The 23,753-nt window shown below is 35.3% G+C and overlaps 5 protein-coding genes across 5 annotated transcripts; 2 read left to right on the forward strand and 3 right to left on the reverse strand.

Moving 5' to 3' along the window:
• Window positions 1–50: 50 nt before the first annotated feature.
• On the reverse strand, window positions 51–1,421 carry LOC103946445 (3-ketoacyl-CoA synthase 7-like). Its single transcript, XM_009357152.2, has one exon. It carries the CDS (start codon window positions 1,419–1,421, stop codon window positions 51–53), a length of 1,371 nt encoding a protein of 456 aa, XP_009355427.2.
• A 902-nt stretch (window positions 1,422–2,323) lies between these two features.
• On the forward strand, window positions 2,324–4,541 carry LOC103946280 (54S ribosomal protein L51, mitochondrial). Its single transcript, XM_018647255.2, has 4 exons — window positions 2,324–2,510; window positions 2,679–2,758; window positions 3,891–3,997; window positions 4,114–4,541. The coding sequence occupies exons 2-4, from the start codon at window positions 2,679–2,681 to the stop codon at window positions 4,284–4,286; spliced, it is 360 nt and encodes a 119-aa protein (XP_018502771.1). The 5' UTR covers window positions 2,324–2,510; the 3' UTR covers window positions 4,287–4,541.
• Window positions 4,542–5,364: 823 nt separating this feature from the next.
• Window positions 5,365–6,949, reverse strand: LOC103946279 (peroxidase N1). Its single transcript, XM_009356930.2, has 2 exons — window positions 6,380–6,949; window positions 5,365–6,152 (listed from the first exon to the last, which is right to left on the reverse strand). The coding sequence occupies exons 1-2, from the start codon at window positions 6,776–6,778 to the stop codon at window positions 5,568–5,570; spliced, it is 984 nt and encodes a 327-aa protein (XP_009355205.2). The 5' UTR covers window positions 6,779–6,949; the 3' UTR covers window positions 5,365–5,567.
• Window positions 6,950–9,443: 2,494 nt separating this feature from the next.
• LOC103946278 (peroxidase N1-like) lies at window positions 9,444–12,168 on the reverse strand. The gene is made up of 3 exons (XM_009356929.3): window positions 12,063–12,168; window positions 11,520–12,025; window positions 9,444–10,226 (listed from the first exon to the last, which is right to left on the reverse strand). Exons 2-3 carry the CDS (start codon window positions 11,928–11,930, stop codon window positions 9,642–9,644), a joined length of 996 nt encoding a protein of 331 aa, XP_009355204.3. The 5' UTR covers window positions 11,931–12,025; window positions 12,063–12,168; the 3' UTR covers window positions 9,444–9,641.
• A 4,607-nt stretch (window positions 12,169–16,775) lies between these two features.
• LOC103946287 (peroxidase N1-like) lies at window positions 16,776–18,269 on the forward strand. Its single transcript, XM_009356938.3, has 2 exons — window positions 16,776–17,367; window positions 17,489–18,269. The coding sequence occupies exons 1-2, from the start codon at window positions 16,957–16,959 to the stop codon at window positions 18,071–18,073; spliced, it is 996 nt and encodes a 331-aa protein (XP_009355213.2). The 5' UTR covers window positions 16,776–16,956; the 3' UTR covers window positions 18,074–18,269.
• The last annotated feature ends 5,484 nt before the right edge of the window (window positions 18,270–23,753 follow it).

Consider the following 23,753-nt stretch of genomic DNA (forward strand, 5'->3'; position numbering starts at 1 on the left):
AGTTCTTTTAAGTATAGACATAGATTATCATTGGTTGCATCTACACTATGTCATTTGGTTACATTTGGGGCCTCATCGTCAATGGGATACGAATGGATGCTGTCCGACCACGCATTTCTTTCTGTCCGATCAATATCCTTATTGCATTTCCAGATTGCACTGTTACACTTGAAGCCACTTCCAAACGCAATTTGCCAAACTCGGTTTCCTTTCTTCACCCTTCCTTTTGCCTCCAAGTAGCATAGCTCGTACCACACCGAAGATGATGAAGTGTTGCCAAATCTGTGTAACGTCATCTTCGAAGCTTCTCCATCTTCTTTCTGCAGCTTGAGACTATCTACAATTCCATCAATCACCGCCCTTCCACCGGCATGTATACAGAAATGCTGGAGAGCCTTGTTGAATTTCGGAACGTAAATTGCCTTTTGCTTTGGAAAAAACCAAAGCTTCTTGTGGATCATTGACCATCCATATCGAAGCAGCTCAGAATATGGTAACACGAGTGGCCCCAACTCCGATAAGTTAATTCTCAGAGCTTTGGTGGCCACATGTACAAGTTCCCGCGACAGTGAGACCCCTACATGTCCTGCTTCATCAGGTTGCTGGAAAACAGATTCGTATGCTTGGTCATCCGAACCAATGTGGGTTCGAACAAGATGCTGGAGCTCGTACTTAGCTATTCCCTCGTCTTGTTTCCTATTTGATAGTAGGATAGCAGCTCCTCCCATTCGGAACAAAATGTTTGGAAGAAGCATTGATTTTCTTTTACCATTATAACCGTTGGGAGTTACAGCTTCCATGCTGAGAACTAAAGCCAATGAATTCTTGTGAACTTTTAGAAGATCTTTAGCCAAACTTATCGACAAGATTCCCGCACTACAACCCATTCCACCGAGGCTGATGCTCTTTATGTTGCTTCGAAATCCAAACTTGTTAATGACCATTGATGAAATGGACACCGTAGGGCAGAAAAGGCTGCAGTTCGATACAAGAATGTCAATGCTTTTCGGATTTATGTTGTGTTTGGAAAGAAGGTCTTCAACAACAGTGAAGAGAACCAGTTCAGTTTCTTTTCTAGTAGCTTCCAATGAAGAATAAGATGGGATCTCATGCACTGTAACAGGCATGCAACTCTCCGATCCGATGCCTGATCTTTCCAATACCTTGGCTTGGAAGTTGACACTTTCTTTATCATGAATTCCCGATATTTCAATGTGTTCGATGAATTTCGAAGCTGGAACCCGCAGGCTCTCAGGAGGCAGGTAGCAGGTGAAATCGACAAGGTATATACTCTTGGATCGTAAAAGAAAATAGAGAACTAGGGCAGTGATCAAGACAGTTGTAGTTAAGAAATGGGTGAGGGAGATTGGAGATAATTCTGTGGTGATAGGTGAGAAAGATGCAAACAATGCGGTCTCCATGTCGACTTATTAATCGAGGAGTTCGCTTTGTTTTCACATATAATGCAATTTAAGTACGCAGTGAAGGGTGTCTGAGATTTTACGCGTGCGTTGTTTGTTTCGTTGAAAAAGCTGAGATTTTACGCATGAATGATCATTTTTGTGACGATTAGACCTAAAGATTGTTCGCTTCTTAGTGCCTAATCTGTCTATCTTTCTTCTTTAGATAGTTACATTCTACGGGTAAGGGCAATCTCCAGTTGGTTTGATCACAAGGTTTTCATGATCATACAATTGTGAGGACCTTTTTAACTTGAGAACTCCCAATTTATGTGATGTACCATATATACTTCTCATCAATCGACAACATTTGATAGGTTTGAAATATTGTCCCAATAACATTCTGTAATAAAAATGCTACGGTACTTCTCAGCATTAGAAGTCAATAGACTTGGTGTTCTAGGCTGATAATCATGGGCAAGCCCTCGATTGTTTTTTGGATTTAGATCTGGGAGTGGAGTGTAAAACCATAACCATGTGTTGAACTACGAAACTTTCAGCATGATAGACACCTAATTCAAACACATTTCCAACTAGCACTAAAGTGACATATAAAATGATAGAAGCACATATGAACAAAAGTGCTTTCGCATTCCCAGATAGGCCTTAAGAGCTAATTGGTCTTCTTCAAACTTCTTCATTAGAAGTCGCTAACGTTGCTGTTAACTCTCCATAACAATTCACGCTTAGCCAACTTGGGGCAAGGTGTTCTACCAAAAAATAAATAAAACCTGGGGCAAGGTGGGAAATTCACAGTAACAAACTGGCTTGGGTTTGGTTGAAGTGGGCTCAATCTCATGCAGTCTTAAAGGCCCACAACCAAGAAGCCCATCGTTTCAACTAAGTACGAAGCCCACGCCACACAACTCTTCCTCCTCCAACTCCATCTCTCGCTCGCTTTCTGTCTATTTTCTCTCTGTTTGCTGCGCCGCCGCCACCGGTCCACCACCACCCCAAAGCACTGGTCGACGCCATCTCCGCCTCCACCATCTCCGCCTCCACCATCTCCGCCGTATACAGGCTTCACAGTAACAGAGATTCGAGAAAAGGGTAATTCTTATGACTGATAACTTTTTATGAAATGATATTTTAGTGTTTTTGTAATTTGAAATTCTTATATGAATTTAACAAAATTTGAACTCATTATTTGTTTTAATTTTTGGTTTAAATTTCTGATTGAAATGATTTATGTTGAAATTGGGAATGAATGCGTGGCAGATGGCGTTGAGAGGAGTGTGGCAATTGCAAAAACTGGTTGTGAGCTATTCTGATTGGGGAGGAAGCAGTAGGGGCATCAGGTTTGTTCGTCAAAACCCCACCACTGCTTGCAATTCTCCGTGTATTCTTATCAAGTTAGATTATCTGATTTTATCAATTTCGAAAACTTATGGGAATTTCTCATAGAAGCCCTCGATACCATTAGAACAACACCAACAACAAAGCCTTATCCCACTAAATGGGGTTGGCTGTATGAATCCTAGAACGCCACTGCTCTCGATTTTGCACCAAATCTTCCGTGAGCTCTAAGTACTCAATACCATTATAGTTCAGAGAAAAACACTTTGAACCCAATATTTAAGAAAAACACTTTGAACCCAATATTTAAGAAAAACACCCTTCTTTCTTTGCAATGGAAGAAGTGGTTTTTTATTCTCCAACTGAGTTCTTGGATTGTATTTTTATAGAACTTGTAGTTGTCAGGGTGTTTATTTTTTTTCAAATTTACTGGAATCCGCATAACTACTCTGATAAAGTATTGAGTGGCACTTTTTCCATGCAAATGTGGCTTAAAATTTGGAAATTATAATTTATTGCAAGATCATTTTGAAGGGAAACTGTTTTTGTTAGTTTTCTTGATAATATAGGAAGGGAATGTGTTTCTCTAGGCGCAGTATGAAATTGGACACTAGGGCCTAAGCTTCGTGACTTGGCCGCATTCTTTGCACTTTTAGGACATGACTTTTGGGTTGCAGCTGGGGAATGGGTTTGTGTTATGTGTTAGGAGGTGCTCTGGTATTTTGCATTACAATGTTAAGTTTGGAGGTTAATAGACTAAGAGCTGAACTGAAGTGAAGGTCATCATGGCATCGTCGGTCCAGCTACTGGAACTCTTTACGAGGCATATTTATAATCTTTTAGCCTTTAGCCTTTAGGACCTTCTTAAATCGTAACACACACAAATGAATTTATGGGTCTCTTAGGATATTTAGGTGATATTTTCATTTAATAGCACATTCTCTTTCATTTTATTCCAATCTTTTTGGGGTTCCCAACATCGCATCCCCCTAAGCGAGGCTCTAATTCTTTCCTGGTGTTCAAGAAGGGAATTGAATCCTTTTTCATTTCATTATATTGATGGATAATAATGGAATGTTAAACTTTACTGCTTTGTTTTTCAAGTTTTGATGAATTTAGTTGTTTACATGGTAGATCATTTATGGAGACATATCTACCGACATTTAAGGAGAAGAATCCTCAGCTAGAGGTGATTACTGAACTCATCCGCGGTCAGCACCCACATCTGAAGGGCTTATACAGTAACTTTCTCTCCCTATCTCTCTCTTATCAAATACCCGTGCATGCAGTCACTTGCACTCATGGTCACTGCATAACACCTTAAATCCTCATGAGAGTTTTCTTTGTCAATGCACAGAGAACAAGACTGAAAAGGTGGTATGTGTGAAGAACATGGATTCAGAAGAGGTTCTTCAATATGCAAACAGGCTAAGAAACCAACTGGGGAGAAAAGTGGTGAAGCTGAAGACTAGACATGTAACCAAACATCCCAGCGTGCAAGGTACCTGGACAACTGACGTAAAGTTTTGAAGCACAAGAAACAATCGCATCGCAAACAGTTTCTTCTGGTGTGTTTCCGAGCAGTTGTGGACTATAGTTCGGAATTGGTAGTCAAGTCAGTTGTTTACTTTAGCAGCTTCTCTTCTATGAATATGGTATTATGTTCTTGATCAAATAATTTAACCTCATCAAGATGCTGTTCGAGATTATGATATTCTCAATTGGATGCTTACATGGAAAGTGACTGCTTATCATCGAGAAAATAGAAAAAAAGGCTTATTTTTAGCAACGCTTCCATAATCTTCACCCAAATCTCACTTCACACTGCACTGTGTTGCGTCTCACTTTACTCCCATGCTATTGTTTCTTGTCCCTGTTCTGTCAATTCCGTCAACAAAATCGTTAAAGAGATGTGTGGGTTGAAAATATTAAATTTTTATCTTCTTGGGTTCACTTTTTTTATTTGTAATTCTAATTAGTTTCGCCTATAATGCCCATGCCACATTAGTACTTGATGGTTTTGTTGACGGAGTTGTCGGAATAAGGTAAACTGAGCCACAGAACAAGAGCACATACGATGGGGTGACACAACAGAGTGTATAAGATTATGGGAGACTTAATAAAGAATACAGAGAGGTGGGTTAAACTCAAATTAGGGTTTGATTTCTCCATATTTAAGAAAAAAAATATAAGAGAAGGTTGAATTTCAAGATTCGCGAATATCAATTTCAATGTTATTGGATGCTTTTGCAAAGATTCTTAGGGTTCAGTCGTGGGAATCTCTACCTCTATCGCTCTACCCTTCTTTATTTTTCTTAATCTAGAGAAATCAGACTTTGAGTTTAACCCACATCTTGCACTCATGGGTCTTACTAACAAAGTTGAAAGGATTAAATTGTCCATGTCACGTTATCACAATTAACAGCTCTTTTTAACTTATTTGACGAAATAAGATAAAGTGAGACATTGAGGAAGAGTGTATGTGTTAAAGTGAGACAATATAGAGTGTAAGGGTAAAGTGCAACACAGAGAAAGAGTGCAAGTGTAAAGTGAGTCAATATAAAATATATGGGACTAAAGTGAGACTTGCTGAAAAGTACCGGTATCATAACTAAAAATAAGCCTATATAACTTTCAATGGAACGAATGATATTAAACAACTTACAGAAACCAAAGAATGAGCTCAAAGTATCTTTCTCTTTGAAGACACATGAGAAACGAAAAGAAAGTAACACAAAATGGCTTGATTGTGCCAACAAAATAATAATGAATCTAATTAATAAATTAATTAGAACAAAATGGGTAATTTCGTTAGTTGACTGCAGAACAAATGCGGCGGATTTCACCATTTGTGGCAGATTTTACACCGATGTTACTCATTTTCACCATCGACTTTCCGAACTCGATGTTGAAATTCAATGCTTGTAAGCCTCTCACGCCCAAAAACCGTTGGACAAAACTTTTAGTGGTGGCGTCGGTCCATAACTTCTGATCCGACTCAAGTATCCCACGACCATTCTTCATGTTTGTGAAGAAAGTTGCATCGAATCGACTTGAGCTGCCCGTGTCTAAATCAACACGCCTGGCCGTGTCACCATTTTCAGGGCAAATTGATCGTAGTTGAGCAAGGAATAAAGGGTCGATTGTTTCGTCAGCGCCATTTCCGGTGGTGGTGAAGTTATACAGTCTGTACCTGAAGAACTGGCAAGCTGAGGTGCCAATGGTGTGTGCGCCAACTAGCGTGACAAGATCTTGAGTGTTGAGACCCAAATCTTGGAACTTGGCCTTCTGTACATCAATGGAATCTCTAAAGCCAGGCAGATTAGTAGTCTCGGTTGCCAGCGAAACTCGTCCATCTCTTCTTCCAGTAGGCACATTCCAAGCGAATCCTTTGGTCTGTAGAATTAAATTTATGCACATTAGAAGGAGATAATTAATTAACTAGACATTATAATTTATCTAGATACATAAATATTGAGCAATGTTATTCCCAAACTTGGAATGTAATTATGCATTCCTTCCGTTAGTGTTTTAATATTAGTGTATGACTATCCGTTTTTAACGATATATCAACTTAAAATTAACAAGCACACAAGAGCTGCAAACAAATTAATAATACTTACCAGAACCACGGAATCACGGGCAGCAAGAGCGAGAATATCTGCACAAGAAACAACCCCGGGACATGCAGCTTCGAGCTCGGTCTTTGCATCGTCAATAACTTCCCAACCTCTTAAACCGCGGTTAGGTCCAGCAGTTTTCTCAGTGTTGGGGCCGTCAAGAAGGACAGAAGCATCACAACCTTGGACAAAGCAGTCATGGAAGTGCATCCTCAGCAAGCCAGGAGCAACGGAGGGGTTGGAGTTGAAATGAGTTTGAACTGTTTGTTTGACAATAGACTCTGCCGTGGGACATGTACGCGAATAGAATCCAATGCGCGTAAGTTGGCCTTGGCATTGCACCACCAAACCCACAATAAGCATCTGTAGAAAGTGCAGTAACAATAATTTGGAGGAGCTCATCTTGTGGTACAGCTTGGTGGTTAAAATGATGTGTAAATAGTGCAAGCTAGACGCAGCTTGTAGCTTTTGGCTTTGCTAGTAGGAAGATGATATCTGCTGTGAAACAAAGTGCTTTTGTCTCTGTGAGTATTGTAATCTGCTGGTTGTGTTTTGGAGTGAATGAAGCCTTCAAGCTTCAAGTATATATAGGAGATAACGCGGAGGAGAAATTGATTCATATGCATGTATGTATGTGAGGGTAAACAAAGTCGGGCTACAAGATGCAATAATGCATGGGTCAACCAGAAGAGGAAAGATCAACTCTCTCTATCTATATATTTATCTTATCGGCTGGCTCGCCCTTGGCAGTTACCCCTGAATGTTTGGTGCTGTTCCTTCGCTTGTTTTTGGTCAAACTTGGAGCGGTCCGCTTCTGAATTTTCTATTCCTACTTTGTCAACCATATATATATGGGTTTGGATAGTGGATATCGAATTTTTGACACAAACTTATTCTGTAATGTATTTTATCGATTCAATTATTTTCTGTTTAGATTTTTTTTCAAAGATCATGTTTACAAATAATCATCCGAATTGAAACCGTATAATCGCTGAATTCATTGATTGTTATATTAGTTTTTTATTTAACTGTATTCGTCCATTTTTTTCATTATAAATAAATCTCTAATAATTCTATATTTGTCTTTTTTTTTCTTTTTTTTTCTTTTGCATAAATAATTTAAAGACTGGTTAAACCTTTGACTCCGACCCTATATGTATGCATGTGACTCCGACCCTAACCTGTTTTATTGGTGTACTTTACCGCGTATCTTTGACTAATTGCCAACCGTAGTCGTATCAGCCAATCATTTCTTTAAAATCGCGGCCATAAAATACTAGGACAATATTGCATAAAGAGGGACGTCAATCTGCATGGATGGAGGAAATGACTACGAACAAGGATTAGGTGAAGACTGTTATGGCGCCAAGTCAGATTCAAATATATACATACACACACACACACACACACACACACAACTATAGTGATTCATATACCATATGGATTTTTCTTTTAAATCAAATGAAACTTAATTAAAATCGATCAAGAACGTAGGTAAATCTAGAAAAGATATGTCACACGTAATTAAGTGGTCACATAAACCAACAACAAACATCATACCCTTACAATTACAAATTGATTATAAGGAATACGATACAAATCCTACTGACATGAAAGATAACACTTACGAAGACTAAAACTGTAAAGGAACCGCGATGAAAAGAGTACTGCACTCTATGATAATCATACAATCATTAGCCAAGAAGCACTGTTATTTGTTTTCCAATAAATGTCGAGCTTCTTCCTCATAGTCTTTTTTGCATGCTCACAAAATCAAAAGAAATACAAAAGCTACCACCTTAACTCTAAACAACAACCATTGTTCATTGATTCGAGTTTGAACATCATAGCCTCTCATCAACATAGCGAGAGAATGACCGCACCCAAGAACTAAAGGTAGTTAAAAGGTAGGCGAAACACGAAGGAAAGAAAAAGAAGAGACCAAGAGGACTTGTCCCTGACACGCTGCCGGAGGATTTTTTTTTCTTTTCTTTTTTTACTATTTTTCTCTCTAGAGACTAGGGTTTTCTTTTAGTACCATATGGATTGGTTTATCTAAATTACTTTTAACATAATATTACTCGAGCGTTCAATATACCTTCACACTAACACTACTGCATAAGTGTAATCTATATTATATACTAGTAAAATGTGACCGTGAATAACTTTACTTAGTCAAATCAACAATATATCGTTTGTTCATTAAAAAAAAAATCAACATAATGAAAGATTATTAATACAATGTAACCCTTTGTTAATACGGTGTTACCCTGAATTACTGTAATGGAAACAAGCTTATGACTCAATTCATTTAAGTTTGCGGAGCTCTTTTCCCTGGCCCGGTGTTTTGTTCTACATGGTTTTCTTCTGGAAGACTTCTTAATAATTTGATGAGGTTTGGAGAGTTAACATTGAGGATGTCCTTATACCAGTGTTGCTGCCATGGAAGTGGTGTAGACTAATGATAAAGTTGGTTTATATAGTACTTCAAGCATGTTCGGTGCTCTTTTTTTATTTTTATTTTCCATCTCAAAGTTTTTTTCTAAGTGGTTTTTTTGGGATTTTTTTTTTTTTTTTTTACCGAGATTCACATTATTAGCGAACATAATCCAGCTTGATGTATTCTTTCTTCGAAGACTTTGTATCTATAGTTAGTTGTGCTTATATTTGTAAGACCTTTTTGTTTATGCCCCTTGATATTAATCAGATAGCGTGTCTTTTAATTAAGACGCAACTTTAGTTCATGATATTCACGTTTGGATTATGTTATCATGTGTACTATCTTATGATGTTTAATAAAACATCTTATTAAAAATAATAAACTATAATGAAACTAACTAATGCAACATAAGATTGTCAGATTACCGCTTTCTCATCCTTTCTTTGTTCGTCCCACATCAGGAAACCTACCGATAATCACCATTTCTTCAATTTGGTATTGAAAACTGAAAACTTGTTCGTGGTCTTGAAGTTTTCTTTTTCAAAATTGTCCTGATAGGTTAGATTCCCTAGCATATACACATTATCCAGCAAAATAAGCACATACTATGCAAGAAAAGTAAATAAGTACTTGAAATATATGACTTTCAATTAAAAGAATGATATATTTAACAGCTTACAGAAACGATAATATGAGCTCAAAGTATCTTTCTCTTCGAAGACACATGAGAAACGAAAAGACAGTAATACAACATGGCTTGATTGTGCCAACAAAATAATAAAACTAATTAATTAGTAGAAATATCCAACAATCAGGGTCATTTCGTTAGTTGACCGCAGAACAAATGCGGCGGATTTCACCATTTGTGGCAGATTTTACGCCGATGTTACTCATTTTTACCATCGACTTTCCGAACTCGAGGTTGAAATTCAATGCTTGTAAGCCTCTCAAGCCCAAAAACCGTTGGACAAAACTTTTAGTGGTGGCGTCGGTCCACAACTTCTGATCCGACTCAAGTATCCCACGACCATTCTTCAAGTTTGTGAAGAAAGTTGCATCAAATCGACTTGCGCTGCCCGTGTCTAAATCAACACGCCTGGCCGCGTCACCATTTTCAGGGCAAATTGATCGTAGTTGGGCAAGGAATAAAGGGTTGATTGTCTCGTCAGCGCCATTTCCGGTAGTGGTGAAGTTATACAGTCTGTACCTGAAGAACTGGCAAGCTGAGGTGCCAATGGTGTGTGCGCCAACTAGCGTGACAAGATCTTGAGTGTTGAGACCCAAATCTTGGAACTTGGCCTTTTGTACATCAATGGAATCTCTAAAGCCAGGCAAATTAGTAGTCTCGGTTGCCAGAGAAACTCGTCCATCTCTTCTTCCAGTAGGCACATTCCAAGTGAATCCTTTGGTCTGTAGAATTAAATTTACTGAAAATATGAGTACACCCCTTGAAATTCAATTTTCTTTAATTAAAACCCATCATAATAAATTTCTCTAACAAAAACCCAATGACTAGGCTCCAACTAATGACACTTACCTTGGGTCTCTCACTTATTAGTTACATTTATTTTACATTATTTCATTCAATTAAATGTTCAAATACCTTATGGGGATTTGGAAAAAAATTTAAATGCCATGATTCCTATGCATTTAATAGAAAAAAATTTACATGATACCAATGTTCCTTATATAGTTATTTTCACATGATGCTAACACGTAAATTAGTATATCTTACAACATAAAAAAATTATTTTATTCAAAAATATCAATATTTTAAATGTAACGTAGGTAAATTATTTTGCACAACATATATAACAATATAAGTGCCTAGTAAATTATGTAATGATACATGCAAAATAATTTACCTACAAAATAAATAAATATTTTTTTATTCAAAATTAATTAAATACCAATATTTTGCAACAAAAAAAAATATATAAAACAATTTACCTACAAAATAAAAGAATGTCGATTGATTGCACACTCTATCTAATAATAACAAAATGTGGCTAGTATATATGTAATATCACAGGAAAAATAATTTAACTACAAAATAAATAATTTTTTTTTCAGCCAATAAATTCAAATTAATTAATTACATATTATTTTACATAAAAATATAGATAAATTATTTGTACGCATATATATAATTTTAACAAAAATGTGTTTAATACATACATGCAAAATAATTTATCTACAATGATTGTCAAACAAATAAAAGAAATGAAACATATGATGGTAAGGGAAGTATAAAGTAGATACTTTTATAATAATAAGGCACTTATTTCCCACAATTATGGTGGATAATTAAATTCATTAACATAATTAGAGTGTTGTGGCACAATTGTAAATAGTTTGAAAATAATAGGTATTTATTTGTTTACATGACAGTCTACTTCAAATTTGGGTTTTATTTGAATGTTTAAAATGAGATGGGTTTTTGTTAAGAAAATAAGTGTTGCATGAGCTTATATCTAAAGAATCCTTAAATTTATGTTCATTAGAAGGAGATGATTAATTAACTAGACATTATAATTTAGCTAGATACATAAATATTGAGCAATGTTATTCCCAAACTTGGAATGTAATTATGCATTCCTTCCGTTAGTGTTTTAATATTAGTGTATGACTATCCGTTTTTACCGATAATATCAACTTAAAATTAACAAGCACACGAGCTGCAATCAAATTAATAATACTTACCAGAACCACGGAATCACGGGCAGCAAGAGCGAGAATATCTGCACAGGAAACAACCCCGGGACATGCAGCTTCGAGCTTGGTCTTTGCATCGTCAATGACTTCCCAACCTCTTAAACCGAGGTTAGGCCCAGCGGTTTTCTCAGTATTTGGGCCGTCAAGAAGGACAGAAGCATCACAACCTTGGACAAAGCAGTCATGGAAATGCATCCTTAACAAGCCAGGAGCTACGGAAGGGTTGGAGTTGAAATGAGTTTGAACTGTTTGTTTGACAATAGACTCTGCCGTGGGACATGTACGCGAATAGAATCCAACGCGCGTAAGGTGGCCTTGGCCTTGCACCATCACCAAGGTGGTAGCAAAACCAACAAGTAGCTGTAGAAAGAACATTAGTAACAATTTGGAGGAGCTCATGTTGTGGTACACTTTGTGGTTAAAGGATGTGTGTGTGTATATTGCAAGCTAGACGCAGCTTGCAGTTTGGAGGAAGATAATATATATAACTAGCTAGGGTGAGGGATTATTTTCAGACTCTCGATCAAAAGTGCTTTTGGCTGTGTGAGTACTGTAATCTGCTCTGTGTGTGTTGGAGAGAATGAAGCCTCAGGTATTTATAGGAGCTGGTCAAATTATTAAACGCGTAGATATTAAATTGTACGCAAGCATATATATGAGAGGGTAAACAAAATGGGGCTACAATTGTATGGGGGTCAACCAGAAGAGAAAAGATCAACTCTTTATCTATATATTTATCTGCTCAGCTGGCTGGCACTTGGCGGTTACCACTTGTAATGTTCAGAATGATATCTTATGACCGACTAATGCTACATTTATCACTTATTACTTATTTGTATTATTAATATACCATTTCTAATAGAGATATAACTTACCAACACATATGTATCATCTTTATTAAACAAATGATACAAATAATGGTTCAAGTATATGATAAGAGTAATATTTTTTATTAGGACCATTACTTGGGAATGCATGGTGGCATGTTGCTGTTTCCTTTCTTGTTTTTGGTCAAACATGGAACTGTTCCACCTCAGAACTTTCTATCCCTAGTTTGTCAACCATAACCAACATATTCACGATCGAAGGCAGAATATGCCCACTGAGACAGTTTTCCCTACCCAACCTTTTTTTTCCCATAAAATGCTCCAATTAGAGCTATAAAATTCCTATATATTCAGAAATGAGTCTCAGCCTAAATGCTCAACTAGAAATATGCTTTGATCTTCTATACTTTTTCTACCCTCTTATGTTGCAATATGATTATGATAACATAGTTTTCACAATATGTGTAATCATGTGTGAAGATACATCATAATACTGGTGTACTAATATACATATGATTGTAGTTGAATAAGTTGATTATTCAATAAAGAAAGTAATACAATTATTAATTAATTAATTAATTAATTAATTCTAAAGGATATGATTTTTGGATATAATTGAACAGTTGTATTCAACAAGAAAAGTTGTAACTTTCCCTGAAGATTACAACTTCTCCAAAAAGGATATCTCATCTCTATATATTCACCAAATACCTTTCTTGTCAGAGCATTCAATTCCAACATATAATTGTTCTCACTCTTTGATTCATATCCTCACACATATTGTGATTGATAGTCTAAACGACATCGATAACTTCCCTCTCTTACCCTTCCGAGCCAAGTAGTTTTTCCATTAGCTAATAATTTACAATATGGTTAGGTGAGTTCCTTAGATACTCACTTTTTTGATTTTGTTCAATCAAAAGATGTCATATGTTCTTTATTTTTTAAAACTCAAATTGTCTACTTTTTTAAAACAATAAAATAAAACATGTGTTAAATATAATTGGACCAAAATAAAAAAGGTAAGTACATAAGTATTAATTATCTTTACAATATTACTGTTGTAAACACCAATTACACAAAATTGTGTTGTTGAACAATAAACTAATAGCATGTATCAAAGTTTTAACATAATTTTATTATTCAAAGTTGACCCCACTCAAAAATATTTTTATTTTCGTTCATGTTCGTGATTATTCTTTTATTTATTTCATACACGTGAATGACGAAATAACTTGGTATTAGAATGGTGAATAGTCCACCCCGGGAGATGGATGCAAAGCCATACATGCATGATTGGTGTACTTTGTCAACCGCGAATCTTTTGCTTTTGACCGACCGTTGTCGTTTTCATCCAATTATTTATTTAATCGTCGCCATAAAATATTAGAAATGGAGATACCCGGGTGTTTCAATTATTAAATCTTAATTTTTCTATATTTAACAAAAATCTACTGTTAAAATACTTGTAGTATTCCATACTCTTGGTTATATTAGAAAATTCCCTTTACGTGAAGAGGGGAAGTGATTAGGATTGGGATTTTCGTACCGAAATATAACTGATTCGAAAAATCCCGACCCAAATACCAAAAAACCCAAAAATTGTATATCGCTTCAGTTTTGATATACAATTTGTCCAAATAGAACCCATCCCTAGAAATGATTTGGAACACAAATTAAAAAATGAATCTCACATTGATGGAAGAAGGAATATTATATGTGGTTATAAGTAATTAGACTACCTTCATATTGCCAATTAGTTTTATATGGTGGAACCTCAATTTTCTTCATGGTATTATCATAGGTTGTCCCATGTGTAAAACCAAACTGCTGCAAGTGCTCCATGTCATTGTGTTTGTGTTGTTCATATGCTAGGCTGACAGTTCGCCACATATGAGAGACATATTGAGGTCAAATCCTATACTCATGAAATGAAGGACTTATATATGCTTATAAATAATTAAATTACTCCTTATATTACCAATTAATTATTTTAAAGTAAAACTTTAATTTCTTTCGTTGACAGTTTAGATTTTGTCTTTTGGCCGCGATTAAAGAAAGAATCGTCAGAAAATGACTACGCAAAAAGCCAAAGATACGCGGTAAAGCACACCAAAAAACAACAGTGTATACATACATATGTATGTATATGCATACACACACCCACACACATACATGGTTGACAAAGTGGGAATATAAAATACAGAAGTGGAAGGGCTCCATGTTTGACTAGAATTAAAACAAGAAAAGGAAACAGCACATGCATTCACGGGCACGAGCGTTACGAGCGAGGAAATAGTAAAACCAAAACTTAGTACGTACTGCCAACTGCTAAGATTTTTTTATTTTATAGGAAACTGCCAACCGCTAAGATAAGCATATAGAAAGAGAGTTGATCTTTCCTCATCTGGTTGACCCATTTTTTGTGGCCGACTTTTTTTACCCTCACAAACATTTTCATGGATAGCTAGTTTTGTAAACTTTCAGTGACGAATTTATCCAGGAAATCAGGGGCGGAGCACGTGAGGGACGGTGGTTGGGCATGTCCCCTGCATTTTCCTGAAAAACCCTAATAACAAACTAGAGAAACCATTAGAACTGAAGAAAGACTAATTGATGTTCACCTAAGATGAGGCCCAGTAATAAACATTATATATATATATATATATATATATAATTTTTTTTTTTCTTCAGAAAACCTGGATACTAGAAGGTTACTAAAAGTCTAAAACGATAGAGTTGCTCACATTATATATAGGCAGAATTATGCTAGTGAAATATAATAAGATGCAAATTAATGTTCGCTCCCTAAATTCACCATGAATCTTGCATATAGGTCGGTAATTTACTTGAATATGAATTTGGTGATTGCGAGTGTGCTGCTACTAGTTACCGCTATTAGATGGATTTGACTGATGAAGATTGCACTTAATCAATTGACGCCTAACCAAATACAGTGCCATTAAGTCGGAGTGACTTAACTTTAATTTCTTTCTTGGCCTTACCTATTGAGGACTTTACGTATGTAGAGAATTATATCACAATATGCAAGGGGTGAAGAGAAAGAGAAATTACATAAGTACTTTGGTGAAGAGAGAGAAATTACTTAGCAAAAGGAAGCTCAACGTTTATCTAAAGTAACTCATAGAGTGTTTCTTTGCTAATGATTGTATGATCATCAAAGGGTGGAGCTGTCATTTCCACTTGGTGCTTTTCCTATAGTTCTACAACTTGCAAGGTTTAGCCATCATGAGTGTTAATGGTAGGAATTGTATCGTATTCTTGATAAGTTTGTAATTGTAAAGTTGTTGGTTTTTCTTTTAACTTGTGTGACCTCTTAATTATGTTTTACATGTCTTCTGTACGTTCTTTAATCAGTTTTAATAAAGTAATTTGTTTCAAATTATGGTAAATGAGTTCTTTTAATTGTATTATATTTTAATTTGACTTGGTTGGCACCATAGCATGTGTTCACCTAATCATTGGTAATCATTTCCTCTCTCCATGCAGAGTGCTGATGACCCTCGTTATGCAATTAATATGTTTCTAGAATTTCATGGCGGTGATTAAAGAAAGACAACGGTTGGCAATTAGCCAAAGATACACGGTAAATTACACCACCAATAAAAATGTGTACATATTCATATATGGTTGACAAAGTAGGAATGGAAAATTCTGAAGTGCTGTGGAAGGGTTACATGTTTGAAATAAACAAGAAAAGTGATATTCGGCATAAATTAAAATTTTCTTATATACAATAAAATTAAAAGAAGAAAGCAATTAACAATCAAGAAAAGTCATTACAAAATTAGTAATTCAGGTGTTAATAAATTATTTGTTGTTGTAATATTCCAAAGATGAATGTTTTGGACTTTTCGTGTTGTGCGGATTAACGCAACTAATTTGATGGCATGTTTGTTTTGGGCTCGTAATTAATATAAGTCGTTTACTATATTTAATTTAGAATTTAATATTTAAGATTTCTTTATATTTTGTTATTTGTTTATTTCCTTTCCTATTTAGATACCTAGGGTTTCTAAGATTAAGAACATTATAAATAGATCATTTTGGTGTTAGATTTGCAATCCTTTTTACTTTTATTCAATAAACATGAGTTTTCTCTCTATTTTCTAGTGGACTCTAGGGCTTGCTGGCGAAGAAATTTCGTTTGATTTTTCCTTATTATATCCCGCTGCGTCAAAATGAAACAGCACCCACCACACATTGACGGGTATGGGCGTCACAAGTGAGGAAAGAGTAAACCAAAACATATTACCGCCAAGTCCGAGCAAGTTGTAGCCCGACTTTGTTTACCCTCACATATATACGAAATACGATGCATGCATATAATAAATAATTCATTCCATTTCTACGCGTTTAATTATTTGACCACCTCCTATAAATACTTGAGGCTTCATTCACTCCTAAACACAACCAGCGGATTACAATACTCGCAGAGCCAAAAGCACTTTATTTCACAGCAGATATCATCTTCGTGCTAGCTAGCTACTAGCAAAACCAAAGCTGTAAGCTGCGTCTAGCTTGCAGTATATATATATACACACCCACACACATCCTTTACCAAAATTTACCACAAGATGAGCTCCTCCAAAATGTTATTGATGTACTTTCTACAGCTACTTGTTGGTTTGGCTACCACCTTGGTGATGGTGCAAGGTCAGGGCAAACTTACACGAGTTGGATTCTACTCGGGTATATGTCCAGCAGCAGAGTCTATTGTCAAACAAACAGTTCAAACTCATTTCAACTCCAACCCTTCCGTTGCTCCTGGCTTGTTAAGGATGCACTTCCATGACTGCTTTGTCCAAGGTTGTGATGCTTCTGTCCTTCTTGACGGCCCTAATACTGAGAAAACCGCTGGGCCTAACCTCGGTTTAAGAGGTTGGGAAGTCATTGACGATGCAAAGACCAAGCTCGAAGCTGCATGCCCAGGAGTTGTTTCTTGTGCAGATATTCTCGCCCTCGCTGCCCGTGATTCCGTAGTTCTTGTAAGTATTCATTATTTATTTGATTGTTCCTCTTGTGCTTGTTAATTTTGAGTTGATATATCGGTAAAAACAACTATATATTCATACCCTCCTCTAATGTACATAATTTTACTTATTGCAGACCAAAGGATTCACTTGGAATGTGCCTACTGGAAGAAAAGATGGACGAGTTTCGCTGGCCACAGAGACTAGTAATTTGCCTGGCTTTAGAGATTCGATTGATGTACAAAAGCGCAAGTTCCAAGATTTGGGTCTCAACACTCAAGATCTTGTCACGCTCGTTGGTGCACACACCATTGGCACTTCAGCTTGCCTGTTCTTCAGGTACAGACTGTACAACTTCACCACCACCGGAAATGGCGCTGATGAAACAATCAACCCTTTATTCCTTGCCCAATTACGATCAATTTGCCCTGAAAATGGTGACACGGCCAGGCGTGTTGATTTAGACACGGGCAGCGCAAGTCGATTCGATGCAACTTTCTTCACAAATTTGAAGAATGGTCGCGGAATACTTGAGTCGGATCAGAAGTTATGGACCGATGCAACCACTAAAAGTTTTGTCCAACGATTTTTGGGCGTGAGAGGCTTACAAGCATTGAATTTCAACATCGAGTTCGGAAAGTCGATGGTGAAAATGAGTAACATCGGTGTAAAATCTACCACAAATGGTGAAATCCGCCGCATTTGTTCTGCAGTCAACTAACGAAGTCAATGACCAAGATTGTTGGATATTTCTACTAATTAATTAATTAGTTTTATTCTTTTGTTGGCACAATCAAGCCATGTTGTATTACTTTCATTTCTTTTGTCATGTGTCTTCAAAGAGAAAGATACTTTGAGCTCATTCTTTGGTTTCTGTAAGCTGTTAAATGTTAAATATATCATTCTTTTACCTGAAAGTTTTATATTTCAAGTACTTTTTAAATTTTTCTTGCATACTACTCTTTTTGTATTACTGGATAATGTGTATATGCTAGGGAGTCGAACCTATAAGGACATTGACAACTTTTTTTTAAGGAAAATACTTACGAAAACAAGACCTCGAAAAAGTTTTCAGTTTTCATTACCAAATTGAAGAAATGGTGATTATTGATAGGATTCCTCATGAGGGACGAACAAAGAAAGGAGGAATTGTGCGACAATCTTGTATTACATTAAAGAGTACTTATTTTTAACTATGGCTTATGTACTCTTCACGTTGTTTAGTCTCACTTTGCCCCATATACTCTTCTCTTGTGGCCCACTTTACTCTATCCTATCAACGAGATTAGAGAAGCTTTAGCTTTGCCAATGTGGCAGAGGCTATTTGATATTTTGAACAATGAATATGGGGATAAGGTAAAAGAAACTGTAAGTTACATTCTACTCAGGTGGTGGCAAAACATATTCCAATATTGGAACTTCTTGGCCGTTATTCACACCTCTGATTAACTGGAAAGAGTGAGATGTTGATTTCAATTAATTTGAATATTGATTGTTGAGTTATGTATGAATTTATTGTCTAAAAAATTATTATGTTTTAAAATGAGGAGGATTTTCTTATTAAATTCACATAGGTCTTTGAAAATATCGGAGGCGACCCTGATTTCAGAGAGATTTTTTAGTGTGACCGTCACATGAGATGGTACACCACGTGTCCTTATATAAATGATGGGTTATGTGTGTTAAAAGGTTAATAACTTAAAAATTAAAAATTTTCACCACTTACATAAAAACACGTGATGTACCATCCGTATTCCCGTCACAACTAAAAATTTCTCCTGATTTCATTGACACTTTAGATTCTAGTATCATTTGACAGAGATTAAAGAAAGAATTGGCTGAAAACGTCTATGTTTGGGAAAAAGCCAATGATACGCGGTACACTCCACCAATGCACAGCAGTAAATAATATATATACACACACATGGTTGACAAAGTTGGAGTAGAAAATTCAGCAGTGGAAGGGCTCCATGTTTGACCAAAACTTATAACAAGAAAAGGAAACAGCACCATGCATGCATTCACGGCTACGGGCGTTACAATTGAGGAAAGAATAAACCAAAACATAGTATACGTACTGCCAACTGCTAAGATAAGTATATAGATATATAGAGTCTTAGAGAGTTGATCTTTCCTCTTCTAGTCTTCTGGTTGACCTCATTTTTTGTGGCCGACTTTCTTTATCCTCATATATATTTTCATGATAGTTTTAAATTACTTTCAGTGACGAATTTTATCCAGAAAATCAGGGACGGAGAGCATATATACAAGGGACGGGGGTCGCCATGCCCCTGCATTTTCCTGAAAACCCCTAATAAGGAGTTAGAGAAACCATTAGAACTGAAGAAATACTAAGAGATATTCACCAAAGAATGAGGCCCAGTAATTAACATTTATATATTTTTTTGGGGGGGCTTTTAGATTTTATGACCTAAATAAGATTATTTTTAGATTATAATTTGCATGGTTTTCTCTATCCAGTTTAAGTCCCTATTTTAAAATCTTAACGCCATGTCATATTTAATTGCCCCTATCACATATACTTTACAAAATTGCCATCTACATTTTTCTGTTCAATTCATAATTAAGACTATAAATTGGAAATTGACTTTCACACTCAAATCACCCATTAATACACTTAAATCAAAATTCTAAAGTTTTAAATTTGTTGGAAAGTACAAATAGGTACAAGAAAATAAATGAAAATTTTTATATTGATTAATTGTGAATATAAACGTGAAAGAAATGACAAAAATACATTACAAAAGAAAAGCAAAACATCATCACTAACACAATTCCCATCTCCATAAAAAAAAAAAAAAAAAAAAAAAAAAAGAAGAAGAACACCCATAAAAATTATAAGTACATTAACAAAGTGCTATACATGGGTACGGAAGTATAAGTGCATAAGCATAGGTACGGAAGTATAATTGCATAAGTATAGGTACGGAAGTATCAGTGCATAGGCATAGGTATGGAAGTATAAGTGCATAGGCATAGGTACGGAAGTATAAATGCATAGGCATAGGTACAAAAGTATCAGGGCATAAACATAGGTACATAATTTTGGTATGCAAACTTTACTCCATGTATCTGCATATAAGTACACAAATCATAGATTTAAAAATACGTACTTGTCAATGACAAAAAATTATCATACACAAATAAACACAATTCATAAGTAAAAAATAGATTTGCAAACCTTAATTGTTCCATAATGCAAGAAACATACGAATCATGAGAATATACAATTGAAAGAGATACGAGATAATATAAAGGAGAAGTGTGTATGTGAGTTGGACATGTTGCTCTTCATAAATGAGACCCAATTGTGCAACTTGTATAGACATTTAGTAAAATTTTTTTTTTTATTGATTTCAAAATAAACATGTAAGCTCAAAGGCATATTAGTCAATATTTATTAGCTAAATCATAGAAAAAGGGCGATTTAGGAACAAACAAAAATAGTTTTTTTAATCAATTGACTCTTCAACTCCTATATGGAAAGTTGCTGAATTGAATATAAAGTTAAACGATCAAAATTAAATATTAGATCTTAAACTCGGTTTTTTTTATTTTTTTTATTTTTTTTTTATTTTTTTAAATGAATCTTATGAAAGGATGTTAATCTAGTTTTCTGTTTTCTTTTCTTTTCTTTCTTTTTTTTTTTTTCAAAAAAACTAGAAGACTAGAAAGTTACTAAAACAATAGAGAGTTAATTACTCACATTATATATATATATATAGATAAATATATATATATATATAGGCAGAAATATGCTAGTGAAATATGATAAGATAAAATTAGTAGTTGTTCACTCCCTAATTTGCCATGGGCCTTGCGTGTGGGTTGGGAATTTATTTGAACATGAATTTGGTGATTGCCAGTGTGCTACTACTAGATATCGCTAGTAAATGAGATTTGAGTAATGGAGATTGCACTTAATTGACTTCTAACCAAAAAATTGTACCATTAAGTGGGAGTGATTCAACTTTAAGTTCTTTTTTTACCTTGCCTATTACGGATTTACATATGTAGAGAATTGTGTCATAACATGCAAGTGGTGAAGAGAAAGAGAAATTGCTTAGGTGCTTTGGTGAAGGGAAAGAGATATTGCTTATATTAACAAAGTTAAGTTGTGCATGTAGCTCTTTCGTTTTATCAATGAGAGCCTTGTAGCAACTATGACTTACTACTCAAACTCGAATTTTTGAATGCCAACTGTTGTTTAGATTTAATGAAGGTGGTGAGCTTTTGTGTATATGGAAAAGGAAGCTCAACGTTTATTGAAGATAACTCACATAGTGCTTCTTTGCTAATGATTGTATGATCATCAAAGGGTGGAGCGGTCATTTCCACGTGGTGATTTTATAGTTTTACTATAGTTTTAGTTGTGGTTTTTCTTTTAATAAAGTTTAATTTGTTTCAAAAGAAAATTCCATATGGTAAATGAGTCATTTTAATCCACTACTAGTGTGGAAGCTAGATTTGTAGTCAGGGAGAAACTGAAATGCCTCTATTAGTTTTTCTGGTCCCCGGAAATGGTGGACAATTGTGGCTTGCCATCAATTTTCTCCCTTTAAAAAAAAAGAAAACTGTATTATATTTTAATCTGACTTCGTTGGCACCATAGAATGTGTTCACATAATCCCTGGTGATCAATTCCTATCTCCATGCAGAGTGCTGATGACCCTCACTATGCAATACGTTTCCAGCATTTCATGGCGGTGATTAAAGAAATGATTGGCTGAAAACGACTACGGTTGGCAATTAGCCAAAGATACGCGGTAAAGAAAAGAACACCACCAATAAAACAATAGGTTATGTATTTATATGTGGTTGACAAAGTAGGTACAGAAAATTCAGAAGTGGAACTGTGGAAGGGTTCCATGTTTGAACAAAAACAAGAAAAGTGAGGTAGGATAGAAATTAGGCTATTGTATATGCAATAAAATTAAAAGAAGAAAGTGATAAATAATTAAGAAATGTAACTGAAGAATTACTAATTCACGTGTTAATAAATTATTTGTTGCTGTCATATTCTGGAAGTGGATGTTTGGGACTTTTCATACTGCCGGATTGATGCAGCTTTTAGTTTCCCATGTCTATTTTGGGCTCGTATAATATTTAGATTCAAAGAAAACAATGAGATCTACGAGATTTGTTATTACACAATGAGTTCATATATAATTTGAGCGAATTAGGTGGTATATTATATTTAATTCAGAATTTAATATTGTAGGATGTTTTTATATTTTGTTATTTGCTGGTTATTTCCCTTCCTAATTAGATACCTAGGTTTTCTAGGATTAAGAACATTATAAATAGGTCATATTGGTCTTAGATTTATAGTCTTTTCGACTATTATCCAATAAACGTGAGCTTTCTCTCTATTTTTCTAATGCACTCTGGGACGTTCAAGCGAAAACATTTCGTTTGATTTTCCTTATTATATTTCGCTGCGTCAAAAAGGAACATCACTCACCATGCATTCACGGGCATGGCTGTTATATTTCCTTTTAATACTTAGAGGTAATGGAGGCGATAAGCTTTTGTGCATATGAAAAGAAAGCTTAGCGTTTGTTGGAGCCTTGGAGGTAACTCATAGAGTGCTTCTTTGCTGATGATTGTATGGTCAAAGGGTGCAATGGTCATTTTCTCGTGGTGCTTTTACCATAGTTCTACAATTTGCAAGTTTAGTCAGCATGAATGTTAATTGGTTGGATTTGTCTTGTATCCTTAATAAGTTTGTAATTGCAAAGTTGTGGGTTTTTTTTCACTTATGTGACCTCTTGGTTACATTTGACGTGTCTTCTCTGTGTATGTTCTTAAGTCAATTTTAATAAAGTTTATTTGTTTCAAAAGAAAATTTCATATATGGTAAATGAGTCATTTTAATTGTATTATATTTTAATCAGACTTGGTTAGCACCATAGCATGTGTTCACCAAATCCTTGGTAATCATTTTCCTCTCTCCATGCAGAGTGCTGATGACATACAATATTGTTTCCAGCATTTCATGGCGACGATTAAAGAAATGATTGGCTGAAAGCGACTACGGTTGGCAATTAGCCAAAGATACGCTGTAAAGTAACCCACCAATTAAAAAAAAAAATACTGTATATATATATGGTTGACAAAGTAGGTATAGAAATTTCAGAAGTGGAACTGTGGAAGGGTTCCTTGTTTGAACAAAAAACAATAAAAAAGTGATGTAGGACAAAAATTAAGTTATTTCACAGTAACAAAAATTAAAAGAAGAAAACAATAAATAATCAAGAAAAGTAATTAGATAATTGGTAATTTATGTGTTAATAAGTTATTTATTGTTATCATATCCCGAAAGTGGATGTTTTGGACTTTTATACTGTTCAGATTGACGCAACTTTAGCTTTGCATGC

This window comes from the organism of the source record quoted next, unplaced genomic scaffold, assembly GCF_019419815.1.
Source record: "Pyrus x bretschneideri cultivar Hongxiangsu unplaced genomic scaffold, Pyrus_bretschneideri_v1 Contig17, whole genome shotgun sequence".
Taxonomy (NCBI): domain Eukaryota; kingdom Viridiplantae; phylum Streptophyta; class Magnoliopsida; order Rosales; family Rosaceae; genus Pyrus; species Pyrus x bretschneideri.

Bases quoted from the DNA above. Each gene is read 5' to 3' on its own strand.
- LOC103946445 (XM_009357152.2), bottom strand. From the start codon at position 1,421: ATGGAGACCGCATTGTTTGCATCTTTCTCACCTATCACCACAGAATTA.
- LOC103946280 (XM_018647255.2), top strand. From the start codon at position 2,679: ATGGCGTTGAGAGGAGTGTGGCAATTGCAAAAACTGGTTGTGAGCTAT. The intron at 2,759-3,890 runs GTTTGTTCGTCA...TTTACATGGTAG, and splicing joins GGAAGCAGTAGGGGCATCAG to ATCATTTATGGAGACATATC. The intron at 3,998-4,113 runs GTAACTTTCTCT...GTCAATGCACAG, and splicing joins ACATCTGAAGGGCTTATACA to AGAACAAGACTGAAAAGGTG.
- LOC103946279 (XM_009356930.2), bottom strand. From the start codon at position 6,778: ATGAGCTCCTCCAAATTATTGTTACTGCACTTTCTACAGATGCTTATT. The intron at 6,153-6,379 runs GTAAGTATTATT...TTAATTCTACAG, and splicing joins CCCGTGATTCCGTGGTTCTG to ACCAAAGGATTCGCTTGGAA.
- LOC103946278 (XM_009356929.3), bottom strand. From the start codon at position 11,930: ATGAGCTCCTCCAAATTGTTACTAATGTTCTTTCTACAGCTACTTGTT. The intron at 10,227-11,519 runs GTAAGTATTATT...TTAATTCTACAG, and splicing joins CCCGTGATTCCGTGGTTCTG to ACCAAAGGATTCACTTGGAA.
- LOC103946287 (XM_009356938.3), top strand. From the start codon at position 16,957: ATGAGCTCCTCCAAAATGTTATTGATGTACTTTCTACAGCTACTTGTT. The intron at 17,368-17,488 runs GTAAGTATTCAT...TACTTATTGCAG, and splicing joins CCCGTGATTCCGTAGTTCTT to ACCAAAGGATTCACTTGGAA.